At 37.7% G+C, this 17,203-nt stretch overlaps 1 protein-coding gene across 2 annotated transcripts in view; it reads left to right on the forward strand.

Moving 5' to 3' along the window:
• The window catches only part of pappaa (pregnancy-associated plasma protein A, pappalysin 1a), a 98,781-nt gene extending 82,050 nt beyond the window's left edge, over positions 1-16,731 (forward strand). For both annotated transcript variants that reach the window (XM_016680491.1, XM_007569584.2), the window contains exon 22: positions 11,756-16,731. In XM_016680491.1, coding sequence (XP_016535977.1) covers positions 11,756-11,860 — 105 coding nt within the window. In that variant the 3' untranslated portion in view covers positions 11,861-16,731. The remainder of the gene's footprint in view (positions 1-11,755) is intronic.
• The last annotated feature ends 472 nt before the right edge of the window (positions 16,732-17,203 follow it).

Genomic DNA, 17,203 nt, shown 5'->3' on the forward strand with positions numbered 1-17,203 from the left:
AATAAATTAAAGTGCATTTCGAGTTCTGTCAAAAGCAAACCTGCTGATATATTGTGCATTGTCAAGCTGTTTGACATCCTTGCTTTGTCTTTGTAAGGAAAGTTGCTTAAGTCATAGTAGGTATGTTTACATGCAAAATTCTTCGATTGGATTAAATTATCCAAATATATCATTTGTATGGACACAAAATAAATTAATAAATTAATCCAAGAATGATGTGGGTTTCAATTTCAACTGAGACAATCACTGAACAGAGGATGACGTTTTGAATGATTACTTAAATTTTCAATTTAAAATTGTAGACTTCCTATAGTTTTAGCAATGGCTGCAGAGGAAGTAAACAAAGCCATAGTGCTGGCTGTGGTTCCAAATATTGAATCAGCATTAACTGACTGGTAAACTTCATAGTGTCGAACTGGAGGATTACATACATCATGGGCAAATGTTAGCGACTGGGTAAATTTCAAACTTCAACAGAGTCCACACATCCTGCAAGCAATAGTTTCTCAGTTGCCCAGGGTTCAGATCCTCTGTAAGAAGCAAAGCATAGACAAGAGGCTAGTTATTACCAACCTAGAGTGGAATAGGATGCAATGTCAAGCACGGAGTTGTAAAATTTCACTGAAAAACAGAATTTGTACTTCCATCTGTGCTGAATATAAACAAAATTAAAAAAATCTAGCAAACACTAGTAGTGTGATCGTTTTGTGCTTTTTGAGCACCCACAATGGACCTGCGCCTAATCATTGTTGAGACATTGGTGCACTTACTTAATTAACCCATTTAATCCCACCCACCGGCAACAACTGCTGCCAGACATTTTTTATAACTTCTGGAACCTCTAAAAGAATTGTTTTGACTTTTAGCAGCTAATTGAAATTTGTAAAACAAATTATAGTTTGTCTGCTCTAAGCAATATCAATTTCATGTATCTAGTGTGAAAGGTCTTAACTTCCTGCCTGTGACACTGGAGGTAAATGTCTGTCACAAACCTGTACAAGAGGAAAGGTCTTGTGCTTGGTCTGGTGGAACAGGGACAATGTCCTCTCAGATGTTTCTCATTCACACTAACATTTTCACCTGATTTGGCCTCATTGATGAAATAACCAAATGAGGTCAAAGGTCACTTGGCACATTGAGACAATGACATCTGCAGGATGCGGCATTGAATTTTTATGTTTCTAAAACATTTCTGAACACTCTTATAACCATTCTTTGTTATAATACGTTATTCGTGTCATGATTTTTCTTATTTTTTTATATGCATAAATAGGCCAGATTTGTGTAGTTTAGACTATGCAGATTCCCACCAGTAACAATTGTTGCCAAGTATAAAAACTGTACTTTCACTAACATAGCCAACATAAAATGTAATAATTCATGAAGATCATATGTTAGAGAGGTCCAAGGATTGAAATGCATGCACTTTCTGTGCAGGAAAAAAATTTGGGATTAAACGGGTTAAGCTACAAGCTAAGCAGAATGCGGTTGGTCTTCCTGCATTACGGCAAGAGAAATCAAGACTAATTTCGCTTCCCCAACATAGCACACGTGTGTGAAGTCAGGTCAGTTTGCCCCAATCAGAATAACAAGATCTGAACTAGGGATTGCAAGTCAACTCTTAGACTAGTTGAGTCTGCGCTTTGCAAGGAATTTTTACATTTCACGTTGACTAGTTGTGATTCTGTGACAAAACCTTTTTCCAAGATGATGAAAGATGAGGAAGTGGCTGGTGAATGTATGATTCTTCAATAAACAGTGTGTAAGTAATGTACTAAAGGTGTACTGCAAACCCAAGCAAAGGCTAATGTAATAATGTGCATATGTTACATGTCGGCCTCTTTTTTTAACAGATTTTCAACATGATCAGAGTCGTCCTGCATAGCAACATAGCAGCTTTACGCTCTTTTAAAATCACTGTGACAATATGTGGAAACATAGCTTAAGCTACGTTCTGAGGATTTGATACAATCTATTCAAGTTGTTTTAAAAACCATGTTTTCAAAACAGTGGCTACGCCTTTAAAAAAAGAAGAATGCCAGTTGACTACCAAACTATTTTATATTTTGTGAGATATCACACAATTACATTATCAACAAAAAATACTAATTACTTGACCAGATTCTACACGGTGGAATAATGTTCTAGGCATCCGTGAAAAAAACAATTGACTGGTGTTTTCCCACTTTTGGGTCCCCTTGAAATGGTTGAGAAAGATAAAACAAATTGCTCTGAAATTACCAATCATGACTTGGTTTATCAGCTGCCAGAAGTAAGGGTCAAGTAAAGCTTATTATGGGTGAGGAACAAAAAGGAAACACTAAGGAATTAGTCAGATAAGAGTGATTGGTATCTGAACAGCTAAAAAGCCAAATGTTAGATATAATTTGCTTTTCTTCTTAATCGGTTGCTAAATTGAGGTTTACTTTCAAAATATGTGTAGTTCAATGGGAAATAGTAACGGGGTTTGTCCAAGAGCTTTAATGAATCTGAAAATGTTTTTCTGATGCACACCTTTAATCAGTTTTGCTTTTTTATTTATCAGTTTACTTTACTTTGAGTTAATCATTTAAAAAGATTCATCACTGACAGGAAATGTTTATCCTCAACAACCTTGTGTGAGCAAGTCAGTCGGACCAAAACTGGGTATTACACCTGATTTTCATTTTCTCCAAACAGAACACATGTGTGGCAGACAACAGGATGGAACTGAATAAAACTTCTACAAGCAAACAAAACAAAAACAAAGAGACTATATGTCAAATGAATCTGTAACTTATTACTGAAACATTCTCTTTTCTTAGCTGATGATTCATGAACTTATTGGGTGACAAAAACGCACAGTATTTCCTGCTTCGTCGGAACTCAGCATTGTTGTTCAAACCACAATCGATGACTTTATTCTAAGTTGCCTAACTGTTTCTAAGGACTTGTTTTGAAACAGGAGGTTGGTTTGTTTGTTTTATTAGCGTTCAAACTGAAAGTCTAGATGTTTGTTAATGTAGTCATTTCTCCTGCTTTGTATCAGGACGTTTGTATTTAAAGGCAAATTGCATTTAGAGCCAGTCTGCTTTTCCATTTGATAATTCTTTGCCAACAAGGTGCTGATAATGGAAAATGAGTTGGATATGAAAGAAAATATGAATAACATGTTCAACAAATTCAATGTTTTGTTCTTGGAAAATGACACAAAGGTGTAGTTTCTTATTCTTTGAATTATTATCTTTACTGTTCCTGTCTAGAAACTGTTATTCCTTTTTTCTGGATAAAGGACTATTTGATCAATATCACTCCTTGACCAAAAAAGTTAGTCTTCTACTGGTATTCAGTATACTATGGTATCCAGCTGCTCTACTGGTTGAAGGCTGGTGATAATCTATATTAATTACATAACCTCATCAGATTCATATGAAATCAGATTCATAGCAGCATCAGAATATAAGTTTCTCATGAGACCCATGCTTTTGTCATTTGAACTGAATAGGGGTAGGCAGAGTGGACAAGAAAAAGCTGTAAAAGCTGTAGTGCAGTTATTTCCTGCCATTCAGCAGGGACTTACAGGAAACAACTTCAAGTTTGGACTCCAGTGTCTAGAACACTTAATTCTGTTGGCCCTCCCTTGATCTGCTCTGTCTGCTCGGTGTCTCTTCAGCTGTTGTGCATGCAGCTTCTCCTCCTCCATCAGTCATTGGGAGGCCTTGTCAAACTAAGGCCGTTAGTGTTGGTATTGCTCAACCCTTTTGGGTCTTTACCAACCATTATTTCATTATCTTCTGCTTATTTGAAATTTAGTTGTGGTTGTAACACATTTAGGACTGAAGCCCAGAAATCCCTCTTGCAATTGATGCTCTACAGTTATTTCTGGGCATCCCAAGACATTCTCAGGCCAGGAGGGATATTCAGTCCCTCCAGTCGGCTCATGTTCTTCTTCAAAGTTTCCTACCATTGGGGCGCACGTCCAATGGGAATTGTCTTGGGGCAATTGTGATCATATGCCGGAACCACCCTGGCTTACAGCTTTCAATGTGAAAAGGGATAAAGTCTACTCCTGGATCTCACAGGGTGATGAATCTTCTCACTCTATCTTTAAGGTTTTGCCATGCAACAGATGAAGCTAATTTCCCTTGCTTATGTCCAGAATCTTATTCTTTTCATCACAACTCATATCTAGCAACCACAAGTCGGCATCAGAATGTAAAAGAAACAGTAAAAACATTCTCTTTTTGCCTAAGCTCTTTCTTCATCATGACAGATCAGAGCAGTACACACACTTTATTTAGAACACGTCCCGTTCCTTCTGTCCATCACTAGAGAACAAGAAATTAAGATACTGGAGCACCTCAACTTCAATGACTTATGACTGAACTGCATGCTGAAAGACGTAAATAGAATCACATAATTTGCAAAACGACAACAAAAAATCTCTACTACTGTGTAAGAGTTTACAGGCAATACTTATTTTTGTGATAGAAAAAAAGAAAACTTAAAATCGATTTAAGCAATTGGAACCTATGAGAATCTCTAGGCTGAAGATGTTTGAAGTTTGGGGTGCTGTGGTGGCGCACAACCCACACAGAGGCCTTGGTACTCAACGTGTCTGTTGCAGGTTCAATTCCCGGCCTGGCGACCTTTGCCACATGTCTTCCCCCTTCTCTCTTTACCCACTTTCCTGTCAATTCATTATCAAATAAAGGCCGCTCAAGCCAATGAAACCTTAAAAAATGAAGTTTGAAATAATGTCTATACCTACTAATGTTATACATTGATTTGATAGCTTGTGACTTTAGAATGTATGTCTCATGGTATTGAACTCATGAATTTAGGTTGTTTTGGGATTAAACCAGTAGACCTCACTCTCACATATTCTCATCCATCGTCTATGTCGTTCAGTCTTTTCATCACTAATTGCCTCTCTCAGTCATTTACATGCTCTCTATCTAACTCAGAAACAAGGGGTACACATAAGCTTTCCCCTGGTTGCTATGCAGTAGTCTGGTGTCTCTGTGGGAATCTTGGTCAATGTCATGCCCCCATTATGTTGTGACAGCAGAACAGTGACTCCCTCCATGCATCTTCACTGTTCCTCTGCCAAAACTTGTTACATCTATATTTCTCTGTTGGCAGAGGTGTTAAGGTTAAAGGGAAAATAAGGACACGGCGATACAGACAGGAGATTTCATTCACCCTCATTTTATAATATTAATTTTACACAAGAGGGAAACAATCTTGTCTTACAAACATTCACACACTTTGTTTTACAAAAACTATCAATCAATCAATCAAGTTTATTTGTGTACAGCACATTTCAGCAACAAGTCAGTTCAAAGTGCTTTACATAATAAACCCCCCAAAATCAACAATTGTTCCAGATTTGTGGTGTATAGAAGCTGAATGCTGCTTCTCCATGTTTGGTTTTGGTTCTGGGGATGCAGAGCAGAACCAGAACTAGAAGACCTGAGAGATCTGGAAGGTTGATACAACAGCAGATCTTTAATCTACCGTGGTGCAGTACATTTATAAACTAGTATTTTAAAGTTTTAAAGTATTTTAACAAACAAACAAAAACATCCTAAACACTCTTATAGTATAGTACCACTGAGGCCTAGTGCATACATAGCCAGGTATCTGGGAAAGTAAACATATTTTTTTATTAAAAACTCTATTTAATATCACTATGTAGTTGTTTTATTTAAAACTATATATCTGTCCACACAAAGAACGTTTTGGTACCATGTTTATTTCCTTGCAGAAAGCCATGGTTGTTTTAAACTGACATAGGTTTTAGCTTGGCGCTATTGTACTGCGAGTGCCAAATGCGCTGGGGGTACTGCAGATGAACCCACACACGGGTTCATGTGGATGAAAACATTTCTGAAACCGGTCCAGTGTATACAATTTTGTTTTTTTTAATGTGGCTGACATTTTTTTTTATAAAGACCTGGCTACATGTGTAGAAGGCCTGAGACTGCCATTTATCGTAAGAATTGTTTTCAGATTGCATTCAATGTTTCCTAAACAATGATGGATTCTGTGGTGGATACTGTGTTTGAGGTTAACAATTTGACAGTACATGGAAACACATGCAGCTTTGGAATAAATGCAAGTCAGGGGTCTAATATGACTTTGCTAAAAACACTAGAAAAAAAAAAAACTGTTGTGTTTGGGTTGGGGTTAGAGTGATGTAATTTTATTTACTTTGTTGTTAACCACAATACTGACAATTATTTTTGACTGGATGTAGGTATAGCGGAGCTAACTGATGGGGCTGGACTCACTGTAGGTTTGCCTTCTTTATAAGTTTGTTGTACATATAGCATCACTTCTCGATGTCTTCCACCACAAAAAAACAATGAAACTGTTTATATTCTACAGTAACGATAGTGACCTAAGTTAAGTGCTGAAAATGCTGTTAACTAACCTACCTTGAACTGCTTGAGGTCCAGGGTTAGGTTAGTAAAGCTAAGACCTTAATATTTTAAAAGAGTATTAATGTTGTCGGTATGAAAAACCAAGGATGACATGTTTAAGTTTTTTTTTTTTTTTTTACTGTTGAACTCATTTAAAAATATATATTAAATCAGATCTTCTAATCAAGCACACTGTCCTTTACAATTTCCAGCCTCTTGTTGTCCCAAAAAAACCAAATGTTTTATTATTTCAACTTTATTATTTTATCCTTCTCTCTTACCTGTTTTTATCTTAAATATACTTCGCAACCCTCAGCCCACCGATTGCAGGACAAACATGTATACTGGAGATCATTGGTTGACATTCACAGTCCTGCTGCGTCTTGACAGGGTGTATTACTTTTTTCTTGACGTCACCATCTCCTTTTATACATTATTTTTCCATAATAAGCCTCAATATACCAAATAGGTTCACCTTTAAGGATGAACCCAAGGAGCCAAATTATTATTTCATGAATGAACCTTAGTGAATTGTCTGGGGTCATGTGTTATTAAGTAATGTTTATATTGGGTAACATTTGAGCTGTAGTTGCATTGTTTCTGCAACAGAGGTGCTCATGTTCTACATACATAATGTGAAAGAGCTAAGGAGTCGAGGAGCAGAATTTTTTCAAGATGAGCAAAAAAAATATTTGGCAGGCTAGTTTATGTGGTGAACAAATTGAGTGTGATACAGTCTTACATGCACAGGAAGGTGATGTAAGAGAATTATTTTTCTCCAGTATTATGTTTTCAAATGCCCTTGGATCAAAAGTCTTTTTACACAATAGTGTGAGAAGTTTATTTCTCAATTTGATCTAATTAGTAGCACCTTTGCTTGTTTGTTAAAAAAAATATTGACTTTGTTTAACACATTATGTGTTAGGAAAATAGTTTTTGTCTAATTTTAGGACATACGTAGACCAAAAGTGTACTATCTAATAGAAACAGCATACAGGTGAGGGGTACGTCTTTTAGCATGACTGTACATAATGGAATTCTGCACATACATTTTATGTTGCTTCCCAGAATAGTAAAGAAGACTTAATTTGTGTTTTGTTTCAGTAAAAATTTGTGTATTAAGTAGTTCTGGATGACTTGCTGTCTATTGTTCCACTTCAGGATCTTTGAAGGTGAAAGGAATGACTGCACGTAAGGTCACCCACCGCAGGATCTCCCCTTAATAGTTGCAAGCTGTTGGCTGGATTTGGAGAGGCGGGGGGGAAGGAAGAGAGAGTCTGGAGTATGCCTGTCTGAGGGTTCCCTTTCCAAGACCCTTTTTGTAGCCCCCCATATAGTTTGGAAACTTTTTTTTTTCCTCAAATAGACTTGGCCTCTCCGAGACATTTTTTGTGAATCTGGGTATATGTTTTTCTGTCAAAGTTAAGGTCTTGTGGAGGTGCTCAGATCACACCAAGGTTTCTAAAACTGCTTGCAACTCTAAGTTTGACACAAGTATGCCCAGTACATTACTTGTGTGTGACATGGTTGTCCGTCTCTAAAATGACGGTTTGTGATGTCCACAGCTAGCCATTAACCTCTGTCTTAATATGTTATCAAACTTAGCAGACTACACTTTTGGAGTTGTTACACAGAGATCAAGGCACATGCATGGTGCACGTAGTTTTCTTTTAGCAGTTCTTGTTAGTGTCACCAGTGCTTATTTCTCAGCATTCCAAGATAATTTATTTCCTGGCGGAACATGTCTTAAATGAAATGTACACATAACTATGAGCTAGAAACCACTACGTATCTTTTCCAAATCCACACTGCTTCACTGCTGTGAACACATGGCTTCTAGTTTTCACTGGCTTTTAACAAGTCCACATTTGGAGATGCAAAGGAACAATGTAAAAGATTTGAATTTTTTTACTATTATAGTAAACCCCAGATTCTTTAACCATTGCCCTCTTTTGGAGCCTGTTTGTCCAATCACTTTTTTGGGTTGAGCAATGTTGGCTCATATAATTGCATTTCAGTTCTTTAGTGGTACCAAGTCGTCAGCTTTTCACCAAATGTGGATCTGATTGCAAAGACCCACTCAATTGATACTTTACAGCTAAGGAGAAGGGAAAACTTGTCCAATGTTAATGGCAAAACTTTAATAGCCAGAATCAAATATGTCACAGCAAAGGTCCAGATTCTTACTCACTACACATGAAATAACTTTTATAAACCTTTTACTTATTTTCTGTAGTGCAGGGTTCATAGAAAATTAGTAAATGAAATGAGCTGCTTTCTATAAATGCATTTTACGTGTACTGTATGTGGAATGTGGTCTATGGATATCATAAAGATATACACATAAACCATGTTGATCAAAAATAGTTTGTGAAGGAATTAGATGATTTCAGTTGCTTGCAACCGCTACTTTCTTCTAATGAGATTTGAATCTAGTGATTTGAAAATAAATCGAGTATTACATAGTGTATAAATTATATAGTATTACTATATAAATTATACACAGAATGTCGTGTTTTTACCTGTTGCTGAAATAGAAGGATAGGGCTCTGATAAAATTTGCTACTTCAGTGGGCCTAGTGTTGTCCTTGCCTTGCTCTCACCTCATGGCCCTCTCCCAGCCCTCCTCTAACTGCGGGACCCTGGACATCAGGATGGCCCCCAGTATTACAAAACTAGTCAGCCCAGTTTCCCAGCCACCCTGAGAGAAGCCTAAGTCGGGGCCAGATGTGGCACCTGGCCCAGTCACCCCAGAGGTCAAGGTCAAAGGAAAGCATGTCAAATCTGCCACCCACCATCATTCTCTGCATAGAAAGATAAGCAGAACTGGCCTTGGATAAGCCAAAACTCCGCAAGAGGCTTGGATTATATAGTGGGAATCAGTGCTGCGGGGGAAAGGAGTAATAAAACACAGATAGGAAGAGAATTTAAAAGAAACAAGGTATAAGTGTAAAACAAAGATGTTGTAATAAAACTCTGAAAGAGTCAGGTGAGAATCGGGAACTCTGTGTTCTTGGCTTCAAAATGCCTCAGAGGAAACGGTGCTCATGCAGTTGACAGCTGTTTCTGAAGTGTGTCCGGCCTTTAGCTTGTAAAGTCGTCCCATGTAGACCTCATTTTCTCCAAGGAGTCTGGGTCCAGCCCACCTGGCCCTTGCATTACAGACACCTCCCCCGCACAAACAAGTTATTTTGTACCCTATTTGCAAGGAGAGTCTGCATCACCAGTCATCTGGGACAAGCTCCGTCTCATTCTGTAGATCTGACATCTATATGGTCCTGTTCACACAAACTGCTCAACTGGTTGGTTGAGTAGTATCATGTTTATCACCATATTTGACTTTTTTTTTCATCTTCAGACAGGTTGTAGTCTCTTTTTTAGGAACAGTGGTGGACACTTAAAACAGCTTCAGTATCTGTCTGTCATTTTAGAAGCGTATAAAGACGTTGCTTTAAGTAACAAATGCTCTATCATTATGACTTACAGTGATGTGGTGACATAAGTAAACCTCATGCTACATTATGCAAACACTCTTTCTCCACTGATAAAAAACAAAAAACAAAACAAACATTCAGTTCCAAGTGGAAGGCAGTTTAATCTGTTTTGTAATTAATTCAGCTAATAAATGTTTGACAATTTGGGGACATTGGTACACAATCTATAGAAAAGTAACAAAAACTGGGGTCGTTAATGAGAAGCATATCTTTCTTAGATACAAGTAAATTTAAAGTTTCACGAAATGGGCTTCATTTTTTTATGTTTGAACTCATAAAACAACCTTTGTTTGCATCCAATGCTTCCTAAATATGTGTTAGTGTGAAGTACATGAGAAGCATCTACATCTTCATGGGGGGGTTGTAATCACCGTTGACATTCAGATGCTCTGGTGGAGTGTCAAGGTGGGAGTGTGGGGAAGAGAAACAATTAGGAGGGTCTCAATACACCCACCCACAAGGTGCCACCCTGGGCGGTTGCCCATATTGCCCATAACAGAAACCACCACTGTTTGCAATAGAGATAGCAATTGGCGTGTGCAAAACTACCTGCTATTGTTCCTTATTTGTAAAAAAAATAAAAAATAAAAATAAGACTGCACGTCACTGCGTCGAGGTCCTTCTATAGACAATTTAAACATACTGCATTGAACTAAAAACTGTCTTCAGCCGGATAGTGTTTTTGCTAAACTTGCAATGTTTGTTGGGACTTGTTTTCCAAAAGAGAGCAATAATTCAGCCTAATAAGATCAAGCGATTCTGACTGCAGGCTCCCAGCCCTTTGGAATATAAGCCACCAAGACACAAATACAAACATGTCCTTGGTCTGCTGCCTACTTTACATGACTTGGACAACACGTGTTTCCTGTTTGGCCTGGAGAAGGGGGACACATTTTGTGTACCCAAACAGCTGAAGCCAACCCCTCGAGAGGTGAGCGAGCAGACAAGGCAGCAGCAGCTGGTGCTGGTGACGCATTGCCAACGTTATCCAGCTACGTCAAAGCCAGGGGCAACAACCACTGATCGCAGTGCTCTGCTTTCACTGGCAGGAGATTATGTTGACAGAAAAACTATCAGAGAAAATGGAAATACATGAAAAGATAAAGTGCTGTGATTTCACAAGACTGTGACTGAAGAGAGCCTTTATAGCAACAAAACTGAACAACTTTTGTTGCTCCCAAGCTCGGGAGCTGCAGTTTTTCGGGGTTAAGTCGTTTTCCTATTGCATGACATGTCACATACCACATTTAGAAGAATGCTTTCTTCTGGCTAGCACATGTTTACTGTTGTGTTTGAGCCTGTGTAGCAGCTTCACTATTTCCAATAGATTTTTTTTGCAACAGACCAACACTACGTAGGCATAATTTGAAAGAATAAGAGGAAGGATAATGATACAGGATTACTGTTTATTTATTTTTGATTTGTTTTGTTTCATAAATAAGAATCTAAAAAGTCCTTTATGCAATTGTTTGCAGTGTTTGTGTGAATCTATATGTTTGGGATCATTATCTGAGTAGAAGGTGAACTTCCAACGTAAGCTTTGAGTCTTTTGTTAGATTGCCCTGTGTATTAGACTCCATCCACGTTCACATCAACTATGTCCAGGCCCCCTTTTCCTGATGAGGAAAAGCAACCCTGCACCATAATGCTGCCACCACAATGTGATTGGGTGCACTGGAATTAATTTGTGTTTAGAAGTAGAAAGGCAGTTGAGTAAAACTGCATGCCACATTTTTCACAAAAAAAGCCCCAAAAAACCTGAAAATTGGGGTTAAAGGGGGAACAAAAAAAAAAGGGCGGTTTTGAACGCAAAAAAAAAAAATTTAATTAATTAATTTTTTCTCTTTTGCTTAGGTAATTCCATTCCCCATATCCTGTGACATACGCAACGAGTGCTCCTGTCGGGATCCAAACGCTGCAGAGAACAGAAAACATGAGCGCAACCAATCCCTAGGGTGACCACGCTGAGCAGGGATCTTCATTCGTTGTTCTGGGACCCTTCCCCTACCACAACACATCCAGAATGGCCAACCCAACCTTCATCATCCTCATCTTGGCCCACAGTTTCCTGCACATGCTGCTAATGAAGGCATACCTCTCCATCTGTACTGCAAACGCAACCAGCTTCCATCTTCATGTGAAAGGAAGATACAGAAAGAGGACGAGACTCACGGGACTCCACTGAAAATATTGTTTCTCTGCAAAACAGGAAAGTAACTTGTGCAATACCATCCTTAAAGATAAGTAGTATTAAAAAAACCTGAAAGAGATGTTTTCAATAACTCACCCAAAATAAACAAAACAAGTGTAACTAAGTCTAGGTAAGCATGCCTTTTGGTGAGTTTTGTGCTGGCTTTAGCATTGGTTTTAGTTACCTCACTCTACAATCACATGATTGAACCAAAGGTTTATCAAAACATGCAAGTTTGGGATTGTGTCAATGCTGGCTCTGTGTTTTGCAGATAAAAATGTTGACCAGAGATTTAAAGAAATCCTCATACACCTTGAATCCTCAGCGCCGCCTCAAGGTGCAATCCCCTGCCTTCTTCCAGAGGTTGTTTTAATCACTTCTGCTTTTAAACTAGTCAGATATTACTTACCTCTGTGCCCTTCTTAGTAATGTATGCTTTTTTTATGGAATGTCGGTGGATATGGGTATTATATAAGACAGCCATATTGTTTTAAGCCACAGATCTGACACACAAAAAAAAGGCAAATTGCAATGCACAAAAACTCAAAACAGTCAGCTACAGAAAAAAAAACAGTCTAGATCAATAGCTGTTTATAGAAAAAAAAACACATTTGAAAATGTAGTGTGGCTTTTGCTTCTTTGAATCCATAATAAATAGTCTTAGACAGCTTTGTCTTCCTTGCTGCTTACAGCTTCTCCTGATAGCATTCATTCATTCATTCCTACATGTTCTTACGCAACTTTGTCATTCCGTATTTAGGAAAAAAACCCGTTGACTGCATCACATATGAAATGCACTAACAACTGAAGAAAATCCAGAACCTCACTTGGCACCCCTCTTCTTATGCAGCTGCCCCAGGAAATAACTCTATACCTTGATTATGACTTAAAGAATGTTGTCGGTAACCTCACTTAGGGTTTGGGGTGATTTTAGTTTCAGTCTGAGCTCCTCCCTTACGGAGATAGATAAAAACCTTTGTTACCTCAAGAACCATCTGAAACTGAAAAACAAACGCTGAAAGTAAATCCATCCCAGTCCCGTTCAGAATGTAGTTAAAGCTTATCAAAGGCTTGTGGCTTTCTTGATCTCAGTTCTGCACACCACATTCACACAAAAGTACAGGATGAAGGGTTGGCTAGACTATATCTCGGTAACCCTAGCCCTAATAACACCCAACGCCCCCATCTAACAAGCCAGCATTCCATGGGGAATGGAATTAACTTTCGCAGACTCTCTCCTTTCACTGGGTAGTTAGCAGAGTTATACACTAAAATGACATGTGGATGTATACGTCAACACAGCATTTCCAGCCACAGATAACCTGCTGGGTCTAGTTTCGGTCGTTTGCTCATTCTGCTTCCTCTTCAGTACAAAGTGCACTTCTAAAAAGCATTTTTCTGTGTTGTGTGTTCCCATAAAGTAACTTTGTTAAACAATATAGCTGCTATGATAGAGTTCTATTTTGTTACTCCTCTTTCCTGACACGTACAAAACCGATCAGTTTCATGCAACATGTGGAAAGTGTTGTCTGCTTGGCATCTTGTTCTAAACTTTGCATCGACTATTTTGCAACAATTACAGTGACAATTACCATGATTAATAATTATTTCACTCTACCCTTGGTCTCTCTCCGACTCATATTTGGCTGCAATGGCATTTGAGATCATTCCTGTAAACACAGTCCTACATGCCATTTCATAGCTAATGTTTGTGGGGACCTAAGAGAATATGAGAACATGCAAAGAACATGTGCAGATTTTATTTTCCATATGATACAAAAAAAGAAAATCCAAAAATGATCGAATGACAGAATTATTAAACAATTGGTTTGATTTGCTGTTTTGCATTTTATGGAACATGCTATATTTAATCAGTGTTCGTACCAATGACCTCAATTACTGCACTTTCTAGTTAGAAAAACAATGTATATCTTTCAAAATTCTGTAGAAGCTGCTATCAACAAAATGGTGATCTAAGAAACTGCATAGTGTTTAGCAATTTGACTCATTGTGTTGCTTTTTGCTTTTCTTCCACTCTTGTTTTGTACTTGATTGTTATGCTACATTATGCAGATGACATATTACTATGCTTCTCTGCAGCATCAAAATGTTATTTGCATTGGGTGGCATTAATGAGGTAGAGTGGTAATCCCACATTGAAGCATATATTAATTTACAAATCTTTTGAAGCAATTAGACCGACATCAATGCTTTTTCCAAGACATGTACTATGGGTTGTTTAAAATCGAACTAGACTGAAAATGCTATGTCTTGTGTGTTGCCTTGGTGTTTGCATAACATCTTAGGTCTCAGAGGAAAAGCGAAAAAAAAAGAAATGGAGAAGATAAAAAAGGAAGAAACCCCCAACAAAAAGGACTCCTGAAAGACTTTAACTTTTGCAAAACATGAAACTTTGTGAGGACACTGAAGGCTACAGGATCTTCAATGATTACATTTATAAACTTTATATGAAAACTATATATTCCTGGTAATTGTATGTATTTGAGATGTTTTGTTTGTATTCTAGATTCTGCTGCCTCACATTATAATTCCTACCAGTGGTAAGTGTCTCACCTGGAGTCACTCCACATGCAGTGCTGTGCTACCGAGGTCATAGAGAAGCCATTCCAACTGTTTAAATGAATCCGTCTCAAACTATGTAAATAGGTATAAAGTTATCCTAGCATAATCAGAGGTCTCTCCTGCATAATTATAATTATGTAATAACAATATCATATGTCAATATCTAGCAACCAAAACAGCTGATTGTAATTGCCACAAAAGGCATCAGAATGTCACTACATCAACTTGGAAAAAAAAGAAAAAATCTTCCTAAGATTGGAGAAGTTGCCCATAAGCCATAGCTAACAAAGACAGTCATGGGTGGAAGTATACATTTGTGCATCAGAATAGAGGACATCACCTCTCTACTGTAGTTATCACATGATCCCTTTGCTGTACCTCATGCCTGTAATGTTTGCTGCTTCTATAGTTTTGGTATTTTAGTGACATTTTGATTCTCATAACAATGGTGTAAATAGTACAACTATTTATTGAGAGTGGTATACGTTTTTTTGTTTTGTTTGTTTTTTTAAGTTATATTTAAGTTCCATTTAAATTATTTTTTACATTGTTTCGATATGAACCAGCACATTATATGTTGTGAGTCGTTTTTATCTCCATCGTCACAGTTCTATTGATTGTGATTGTTGCTGATAGGCACTGATCAGACATAAACAGGCTTGCCCCTCAACCATGAAATAACTTCTCTCACTGATCATTATGTGTAGATGGATACTGCTTTCAAATGCTATCTTTTTTTCCCATTTAAAACTAGAATTGTGTTTATTTTTGTTTTTCTATAAAGAAAAATGTACAAATTAGCCACATGTGTCTAAGGAGTGTCTAAGAGAGACAGGAGTGTCTAAGAGAGAACCAAATTTGCAACCATTATCATTGCCTATTAAGCATAGGCATTATTATTTATTATAAACAATATACTTCCAGCTGAAGGCAGAAGGAAAAAGGACTAACAATTAAGGAAAAACAAACTAGAGGTGACATCCAGCAGTGAGCGTTCTTAAATGGGGCAAATGTAGAAGAAGTAAGCCAGTGAAGGAGAGAGAGGGAAAGAGAGGTATTTAAGGGTGGGCTGCTTTTCCTGGCTTGTGGAGGTGTTTGTCCAGGTGTGAAAGTGTGTACTCACAGAGGCTGCCCCTGGGCAAAGAGCGGCCAGCCTGACTGGCAACATGCTAAGGCGAGTGAGTCAGAGTTTCTCCAGAGAATGGCAGCCATCCCACGATGGGACTCCCTCCACCTCACTTACCTCCATATCCCCTCTAACTCGACACACAGCCTCATCTGTCACTGTCAGGTATGCCTTTGTGGGGCAGCCAGGGTCAAGCTGGCCCTGTGAAAATGAGAGGGGATGTTTGCCCAGTTTACAGAGCCAATTGAAGTCGAGATGAAGGAACACATTTCATCCCACCGACGGTCTATGCTTATCGCACCATAACAAACTCTCTACCAGTGTTCTTGTTTGACGAGCTTTGATTCCTCCATGTTCACCACCAATATTTGCTCCTGTAGTTTAAACGAGACACCGTTTGTTTTTCTTGTCTGCAGATGTCAAATGTTTCTGTGTAAGTTCATCAAAAAAAAAAAAAAAAAAAAAGCAGAGAAGAACTGGAGTGTGTAAAGCCCTAATGTTTTTGCTCTAATCTTTAAAATGAAGGGTTATGGTGTTTCCCAAAATTTTCTTTTTTTGTGCTGTAACACATTATTTCTCACATGCCTTTGGTTATAAATTGGTCCTGTTATCTGTTTTCTTATCCTTCAGTGAATAAAAAAAAAAATGTTGAAGTATAGTTTGTTTTTTTTCCATAGAACAAAAATACAAAAAAAAAAATGTACTTGCATATTATGTGGATATCTAGTGATATTACTGTAATGTTTCATACCCAACTGCTCAACAAATATATTTTAAGATGTAAATATTGATATTATCTTATGATTGTATTCAAAAACATGTACTAACTGTTTCAGAATAGGTCTTGGATTGATTTTTATCATAAGTATAACATTAAAAAAAATGATCCGTGAAATGTAGTGTCAAAGTATCACCTGCAATGAAAAAAAAGTGAACAAAAAAAGTAGTGATGCTTTATCACACCACTTGCTGTCAGCATTTAGTTGTTCATAATGACCTAGTGTAAGCACTGTTGTCAGATGTATAAGCCATGAATTTATCTGTTGAGTCCGATATTATTTATTTGTTGTCAATTAAAAAAAAATAATAAAAAAGAAACAATAATCAGAACATTCATCTTTGGGTCCCAGGAGTTTGTCAAAACTGATCACCACAATAAAACCTGTACTTTTTGGGCACTAAGACATCTTTCTTATTTTGAATGTTTGGCACTTACTAACAGCTTTTGTTCCTCTCCTGTTCATTATGCACATCATCAAGTCTTATTTGTAAGCCTTTGTGTCAGCTAAAGATTTGCAAACTCGGTGAAGTTAGTCAATGGCCTTTACAGTCTTCCTCTACCTGTAAGCTAAACTGTCATTAGTTCATGATTGGCAGTTTTTATGCCTCACAGATACCACTG

Source organism: Poecilia formosa, unplaced genomic scaffold (genome assembly GCF_000485575.1).
Source record: "Poecilia formosa unplaced genomic scaffold, Poecilia_formosa-5.1.2 Scaffold6, whole genome shotgun sequence".
NCBI classification, from domain to species: domain Eukaryota; kingdom Metazoa; phylum Chordata; class Actinopteri; order Cyprinodontiformes; family Poeciliidae; genus Poecilia; species Poecilia formosa.